This window comes from Oncorhynchus gorbuscha, unplaced genomic scaffold (assembly GCF_021184085.1).
Source record: "Oncorhynchus gorbuscha isolate QuinsamMale2020 ecotype Even-year unplaced genomic scaffold, OgorEven_v1.0 Un_scaffold_2009, whole genome shotgun sequence".
Lineage (NCBI taxonomy): Eukaryota > Metazoa > Chordata > Actinopteri > Salmoniformes > Salmonidae > Oncorhynchus > Oncorhynchus gorbuscha.
This window is the reverse complement of record NW_025746626.1, coordinates 42,364-50,885: the sequence shown is the minus strand read 5'-3', so window position 1 is coordinate 50,885 and position 8,522 is coordinate 42,364. Positions and strand designations below refer to the sequence as shown.

The following is an 8,522-nucleotide window of genomic DNA, read 5'->3' as shown; positions in this document are numbered from 1 at the left end:
CGCTATGTGTTGGATTTGTCCATGACTCGCCAGATTAACCTAGCTACCATAACAGCCGTGGAGAATTTATTCTACAGTTTTAAGGGATCTTTCTGAAGGTTTTAGATGATACAGTGGTGCTTCGTCCTCTGGATGAAGAACCATACATCTCGGCTTGGCTTCATTGCATTATTATTTGGGAAACGTTGACATGCCATTTGTGTTGACGGATGGATGAAAATAATGTGATTATAATATCGTTATAAATAGGCTAGCAGGAAAATCGGCATGAGATATCCATTGAACTGAGCCCTGCTCCATTTCAGCACCATGCCGCGGTCTCAGGTGCTGCACAGACTCGAGAAACATTTCAGCGCCATGGCACGTTCCCCTGACGCCAAGAAACGTGTCAGCTCTATGCAGCGGACAGCTCCACAGTGCTGAAATAGTTCAAGCATCCTTGAACGTCTTTGATTTGAAATAATTTTGCAAGTGGTTATAATTTATTGCACGTCCTAGTTTTGCAGCTTTGCAACCTCAGAATTATAGCTAATGGATGGCAGCGAGTTACGTTTTTGTGCATGGTGATGAATGACGATGCATGATAAACCATAAATTAAACGCAAAAACGTGCACTTAGACATATTTTTGTTTGGCAGAACTTTGACAAGCTTTGATTTGTTTTCTAAAGACATTGACAATTCATATAGACATTAGACTTAGGCCTAATTGTGACATCATGTGTGTATGACATCTTTGAAGAATGCTCTGGCTTCAGCCAATCGGAATCGAGTATTCAACAATGCTTTGGCATAATTCAAGGACGTTCATATTCACTTCAGTTGTCTGCCGATGGTTCACTGACGTTTTTTCAAAGGAGCTTTAGTATTTCCTCTAAACAGCCTACAATAATAAGCTACTCATCATGTCAGATGACAGCAAGGTATGGTTCATTTAGCCTATTTTGAGTTTAGAGGAGAAATTACTAACAATATAGTAGGTCACTAACACAGCAATAGGTCTCACTGGTTTAATCCATGGACTGAAATCTGACCACTATTGCCGTTTTGTTTAAAATAGGAGCGAACAAGTTGTTTCATAAAGTCACAACCTAGGACTGATGTTGACCTCTCATTTATCCACCAGAGCGTGAAATGGGAGGATCCCCCGGATGACCAAAATAAGGTTGTGAGAACATGAAGGATGAAACAGAGACACATGAGACCAACAAGAACAGGACAGGAGGCAAGGTAAGAAATATGCTGTCCTTTACACATGTTCTGCCTACTTAGGCACAGATCTAGGATTAGTTTGCTATCACTAAATCCTAGCCTTAAAGCATTAGGAGGAGACACCGCACTGACCTTAGATCTGCTGAGACCTATAATCTGTTGTCATGTAGGCTAAACGTAAGTCCAGTGGCCGTGCCAAGAAGACTTCCGTGGAGGAGGACAGCAGCATTGGTGCAGGTCTGAAATTACTTCATGTTGGGTGCAGGTTGTGTTCAAATTCATCAGCACTAATCTGAGAAAATAGTATCTATATAGGTGAAAGCAATATAGTGGAGGCCCGCAGAGAGATGTGCTTTTACCTGTCCAGTTCAATCAAATCACTAAAGGTGAAGGAAATTAGGGATCAAGTTCAGATTCAACTTTAGATTTCTCTTTGCGGTTTCCCAGAGTCTTCTCAGACACCCGGGTGTGGTTTCCAGGAAAGGGGATCTATCATTGAGCAGCTGGAGAAGGAGGCTCAGAGGACTCTAATGCCTTCTCTCAAGATTGAGACATGCTGTGCCCCAATCCTCCTCTCCTTCCTGAGGAGTCTAACTGATGAGCAAGTCCCATGTCTTTTTCCAACCTGACATAAAACAACTCTGAATTTATAATCATAGTGCACCTTCTAACCACAAATGGGATTTTAGACACTACACCTAACATCACTGTAACCACACCCCTAACTCTTCCTGTAAATCAAGAACAAAATGTCTCATGTACTTGCTAATAGCTTAATTAAATACACTTTTATTTTACCTGACATGGCTATCTAGTGACTCCACTAACTCAACATCAGTGTGCAGGTAAAATATGTTTCCTTTCTTTTCTTTTCTCTAGCCAATGGAGAGTGATTCAGCATGGCATGAAAAATAACGTAAGTCTCTCCACATAAGGTTCTGGTCAAAAGTTGTGTGCTATATAGGGAATGGTGTCATGGAATTGCTTGATTGACAAAATCATTACTCTGTTTGTTGGCCATAGCTCACATTCGAGCAGCTCTCCATGCTGTGTCTGAAGATTGTTAAAGTCGTGACCCAGACAGCCCTCCGCATTCTCCTACCAGCGCTAGCTCGTATCATGGGGGTGAACCTGAGGAGTGGGGCAACCTCCCCAGAATCCCAGTGCTCTCTGACAGGGTCTGAGGATTCCTTAGGCAGTCTGGATGAGAGAGAGAAAAGGCTGCTGATCAGTGAGATGACCTACTGGACTAAGGAGAGGAGGAGGAATGGCAGTGCAGGGTGCCGCCAAAAATCCACTCGCAGAACCTCATCACCATGCTGTTCGCCTAAGAGGTATGTTCACAGCAATATTTCAACTTAATAATTGCAAGACCTGACCCATACTTATCATAAATTATTAACTTGGAATTCACACCTTGTAGTTTTAAATTCTGGTCAGAAATGTTGCCACTGAGGGGGTGGGTCCAGGTGAAAGTCATTTTTAACTGGGTAAGCCATAAAGTCATCTATGAATAAATAGATCAGGTACATGCCTTTCAGAATTAATCATATTCTGATGTCGTACAAACATAAAAATCAGGCAAAAAATCGTGTCAGTTGGCTTTAGGCTTCTAGAACTACGGTGGTATGAGACCATCATTGCTCTAATTTGGTTATCAGGCTCACTAATGGCCCAGATTAGATACCAGTTGGTCACATTTGCATGGCATAAGTGGTGATTGTGTGTTTATCTTCAAGGTCCCAGACCTCATTGCAGAGCTTGCCTGCAACTAGAGAGGCTCCCCTCATGGAGGAGCCTCTGAAGGCTCTTTTTGGGGTAACGGAAGAGAGCCTCCTGATATCCCTGGTTGAGGGTCACTCCAACCCCACCTCCTCCAGCTCCTCCGAGTTGAGGTGTGCTATCGTGGGGGAGGTGGTACACCAGCTTAACTCTGGCCTCTCAGTGGTCATTCAGGCCAGCTCGGGGAGTTTCCCCCCTATGGACAGTCAGGACATAGCAGCAGGCAAGGAGGTCATTCGGGTAGCCTCGGTGCAGATCCTGGCCGAGCTACAGAGCCAAACGTCTGAGCCAGAGTGGGTAGGGTTTATCGAGCCCCTCATGGACCCTGTGACCGATGATGTGCTGGATGCCATTGTCGGCACAATGGACAAAATGGCACAGGACTTCAACATCCTATTGGATCTGGCCAAGAAGATGACAATCTTGGGGTCAAAATGTCTGACCAATCTTCAATGTGACCTTGATGTTGAGTGTCCATCTGGGAAAGAAAGGACCACTCACTTTCTCAAAGAGACTGGATCCTCTACCAGTGTGGTGGCCAGAAAGATTCAGACCCTCTCTAGCCCCAACTTTCAGTCTAAAGCCCTGAAGGCGGTGAGCACCATCCTTACAAGGAAAGTCAGCAGCTCTTCTGGCATGGCTCCTTCCTCTAGGCCTTCTACTTCTAGTGCTGCTCCTAGCCTTACTGAAGCTTCCCTGAATACCAGCTGCACAGCCCTGACATCTGTAACCTCCACTGCCACAGTGATTGTTAAGGCATTTGTGGGAGGCATGGAGACGATAGCATCATTTGAAGGCACATGTGAAGCAGTTGATTGGCCAGTTCCTGTAAATGACCACAAAACAGGATCTTCACAGATGATAACCTTCTCTCTAGCCCGCACACTCTACGGCCGTATACGAGCAAAGCTGAGGGACCTTTTAACTCTATCCGCTCGAGAAGAAGGTGTGGCTAAGGATGCTTCTCTTCAGGAGTCTTCAGACACTATGGAAAAGGCAACTGTTTCAACTGTTGAGGTCCAGTTACCCAGCACCAAACTTAGTAGAGTTCCCAGTGAGAGCCAACCAATACCAGCTCTCTGTCTCTCCAATCTGGATACCAGTACTCAAGAAGTTCTTAGCAGTGTTTTTTCCATCTACAAGTCAGAGTTATCAAAAGTGGAGAGTAAATCCTTGGCCGTTGTCAGTTCATCTGATGAGTCCCTAGAGGCTTGTTGGTTTGTTGATGGCGTCCTATCAAAGCTCGATGACTATACTATTTCCCAGTCACCCTCACCCAATGAAGACTTGAGCGTGAGTACTCAATATTCTCAACTGAGCTCAGAAGAGAGTGTCAGAATCACGGAGTCTTCTACTAGTCTGATTCAGAGCATTAAGAAGCTCTCTAGCAATGACTTCCAGACTCAGGCAGAAGAGGCAGTGAGTAAAGTGCTGATGAGATCCAGTCATTCCTTTATCACACAGATCAGCCATACTGGTCTTCAGAAAAGTCTGCAGGCTGGCTTATCATCTAGCTCACCATCAGAGATCCATGTCCTTTCAGAATCCATGTCCTCCATGTCCTCTGAGAATACAGCCTCTGGATTAGTGGAAACCTTTGTCAAAGGAATGGTGACTATTTTCCAGAAAAATGAGTCCACTGACACTGTGCTACTGGAAAGAAGTGGGAGAGTTTCACAGTGCTCCCACGGGGGCTCCCAACTGGATGATACTGAATTGAGTGTTAAAATATCAGAGGAGAAGCTTTGGTCAACAGCTAAGACCATCTGTGTCAGTATGAAGAACACACTTAAGGATTTCTTCACAGGGCTGAAGCCACCCGGATCCGAAAGGACAGAAAATGCTTCTTCCAAAGAGACCCTTGGGGAAATCCTGGTTGCTATCCAGAGTGAAATCTCAAACTTAGGGAGAATGAAGGATTCCAGGGAGCTCCTTCAGATCAATGATATGGTAGGAACTATACTGAAGGAGGTTGAGAAAAGTGAGGATGACAGTGAACAAGTCTGCCAAGACATCCCTAGAACCTGTTCATCTTTGTCCACTTCTTTAAATGGTCGTAGTTCCTTGTCCAGCTCTTCAAAGAGTCCTAGGTCAGAGTGTGAGTTAGAGATCAACCTCCCTGGCACTCCCATCCCTGACGAAGTGCCTTTTGATCTGACCTGCCCCATCGTCAGGAGCTCCTGCATCGACACCAGGGTCTCTAAAATGCCAGAGATTTCTTCAAGTGACCTAAAGACAAAGATGATGGCACACACAGATGAACCCCTGCATCGTAACAGTCCAATGACTGACAGCAGTCGACCGCCGAGTGCTAAAGCCTCTTTTCGATCCTCCACTCCGTCTTTCACCAGCAAGGGAACCTCTTTGGTACCAAAGGGAGATGGGATTGACATTGAAGAGAAGGAGGAGTGTATCCCCAGCAGCTCTGGCCATCTGAGGGAGCTCTTAATCACCCCAGACATCAGCAGTGCCACTGCAGTACTTGATGGACTCCAGCAAAGATGATGGCATCTGTTTTGTCACCATACTGGTGATAAGGTTGCTATCGGAGATCAGACCTCAGCCCTAGATGGACCCTCCCAACAGGCAGCAGATCTGACAGAAACATGTCAGCAACTCATCAGACAAGTCCTGTCTGAGTTCTGTGCTGCATCCAGATTCTCCAGGACACAGGCATATTCCCAGAACCTGAACATCCAAAGGGTGTTCAGAGGTTTACATAAAAACCTCATGGAGGAGTTTGGCTCTTATAACACCCTGCAAGCAGCTCTTTCCTCCCAGGACCCTGCATTTGACAGAGTCCTGGTAAAGTCCTTGACCCAGCAGCTGGTACAGGGATGCAAGGAGGCGTCAAGACCAGCTTCTGCTGCAACAAACCCATCAGACCAGGCTGAGACAGAGAGGGGGGCTGAGCAGAAAGCAAGAAGGAGCTTCCTTTGCTTTTCAATGACCAAACTCAGGATCAACTTCAAGGTATAGCAGGGAGTTAGCATTTGTTTTTGGATCCAGTTAGGTGCTGATGTTATTGATGTTATTGATATGATAAGACAAATACATGAGATAAATATGTTTTATTCATCACTAAATTGTTGCCTTGGATTCAGAAGTGTTCCATTTATTTATTTATTCTCTGTACCATTATCTTTACCTTTCTTCTGTTAGCGTTACAAGAGAGGAAACAAAAAGGACTGCCATTCAGTCCAGGAACAGACTGAGATTCCCTCTACTGATGGACATTGCATAGGTAAGGATGTTTTAGAGCTCTGCTAAAGCTTGTAGTTTTGTTTAGGTGTGTGTTAGAAACATAGGTATGCCTACCAAACTCATAGCACTGTTATTTTTCAACGTTACTATACTGCATCTCTCTCTCTCTTACCCCATCCATTTCTCTTGTGTTCCTAGCTCCTGTTGGAGAGGTTTCTCCCTCCATATCTCAGCCTGTCAAAAAACGATCCTTGATTGTCAGGGTCTTTTCAGCAATGATGAAGCCATTCAGGCGCTTCACCAAGAAGAACCTGTAACCTCTTACGCTGCAGTTAGAACTACTTTTGTAACAGCAATACTTTTGACAAGAGGCATTTCTGCATGTCTACCCTTTCAAAGTCTATTTGATCAAATAAATGTTAATTATTTTACAAGAATTTCAAGTGTTTTGGAAGATTGGTAAAACTGAAGCAGCTTTTCTCAGAGAAATGCACTAGTTCCCCCTTGGTTACACATTTATTGTGCCGTTTTTCAGTTGGCAGGACTTGGGGCAGCAGGTAGCCTTGTGGTTAGAACGTTGGGCCAGTAACTGAAAAGTTGCTAGGTCAGATCCCTGAGCTAACCATGTAAAAAATATGATGTTCTGCTCCTGAACAAGGTAGTTAACCCACTCTTCCTAGAGCTGGCCGCCAGGCCAAACTGAGCAATCGGGGGAGAAGGGCAGTGCAGTGGAGCAGCAGTGCAGTGGAGTAGTTTCAACAGCCATAGGCCCAGGGATTTCACATCACATTCCATGATGCAATGCAGAATACGGCTTCACACAGAACAATCACCAAACCCATAAGATAACACTTAGCACAGCACAGCCAAACATCATGTATCACATGAAGAGGCATGTGTGTTCACCAGACGTGATACCTTGTCATGGACCTACTGTTTCGATCTTCGCTCTCGCTCTCCCTCTCCCCCTCTCTCTCCCTCTCTCTCTCTCTACCACACCTGTTGTCTCGACCTCTGAATGTTCGGCTATGAAAAGCCAACTGACAATTACTCCGGAGGTGCTGACCTGTTGCACCCTCTATAACCACATTATTTTGTTGACTCTGCTGGTCATCTATGAAGAATGTTTGAACTACAGTACTTGAAGAACGATCTGGCCATATTGGCCATGTACGCTTATAATCTCCACCGGCACAGCCAGAAGAGGACTAGCCACCCCTCAGAGCCTGGTTCCTCTCTAGGTTTCTTCCTAGGTTCCTGTTTTTCTAGAGAGTTTTTCCTAGCCACCGTGCTTCTAAATCTGCATTGCATGCTATTTGAGGTTTTAAGCTGGGTGTCGGAATAAGCATTTTGTGACATCTGCTAATGTAAAAAGGGCTTTATAAATAAATTGTACTGATTGATTGTGAAATGGAGTAGCATATATCCATCATGTAAAATGAACATTGAGCACTGTCTCCATGGAGTATAGCACTGCAGCCTTAGGCAATGTATATTTACGTGGTGCATAACATTATCTCATATCACATGCATGGCAAGACATGATTGATGTAATTAGATGCTCTGGAGAGATCCCACCCTCCTTCCCCAACACATGTAGAATGCTTAGAAACCACCAGAAACCTGTGAAATAGATCAACAGATGATGTTTTATCTCCTCTCAAGGTCTGTTGGTTTACAGTATCTCAGAATCAGGAACTGTCATATCCCATGTGATATGTCAAAACAAGTTGATACATGTGTTATCATGGTGCATTGGATTTGTAATTTAAATATTGTGGATCCCCTTTAGCTGCAGCAACTACTCTTCATGGGGCCAGTAATATGAAAGCAGTTATACAATTGTAAAAACATTCCTCTACATTCACAACAGATGTCACAAAATCCATGCTCCTGTTTGATTTCGGGGTAGGCTGTCAACAGCACGTACTGTGACACTATGATATGTATTCTGATCAAGTCAACAATACCTCTAGTCATATCTGACGTCATGTATTTGATATCTTTACGTGAAGTTTAATGTCCATATTGACATCAGTTCATTGTGTTTGAGGACGGTTCACTGACCGGTTTTCAACGGATACGATTAGACTAGTTTAACTATAGTTCTATTCTGCTATTACGTTCATTAATCTGTCATACTTCATCCAACTTTGAATTCAGTCACAGATAAGGAAAACGATGTTGATAAAATGCATTCTGTTCAATCTAGAATACTTTACATCCGAGTTTTATTGCCAAACCTGCTGTGTTCTGTTTTTTTGTGCAATGCAGATGACAAAGGAACAGCTTGCAAAATTGTGCAAGACCATTGTCAACTTCATT

General features: G+C 44.1%; 1 protein-coding gene across 5 annotated transcripts; it reads left to right on the top strand.

Moving 5' to 3' along the window:
* The first annotated feature begins 1,151 nt into the window (after positions 1-1,151).
* Positions 1,152-7,619, top strand: LOC124024805. Of its 5 annotated transcripts, XR_006837092.1 has the most exons (9): positions 1,152-1,229; positions 1,382-1,448; positions 1,659-1,812; positions 2,091-2,127; positions 2,235-2,545; positions 2,951-5,289; positions 5,345-5,966; positions 6,156-6,237; positions 6,396-7,618. XR_006837092.1 is itself a non-coding variant. In XM_046338564.1 (6 exons), the coding sequence occupies exons 1-6, from the start codon at positions 1,176-1,178 to the stop codon at positions 5,496-5,498; spliced, it is 3,171 nt and encodes a 1,056-aa protein (XP_046194520.1). In that variant the 5' UTR covers positions 1,152-1,175; the 3' UTR covers positions 5,499-6,018. The 5 variants fall into 5 exon arrangements, 1 of the variants encoding a protein (XP_046194520.1); XR_006837091.1 differs by having other exon boundaries at positions 2,951-5,966; positions 6,396-6,438; XR_006837094.1 differs by lacking the exon at positions 1,659-1,812 and having other exon boundaries at positions 1,200-1,229; positions 2,951-5,966; positions 6,396-7,619.
* Positions 7,620-8,522: the final 903 nt, after the last annotated feature.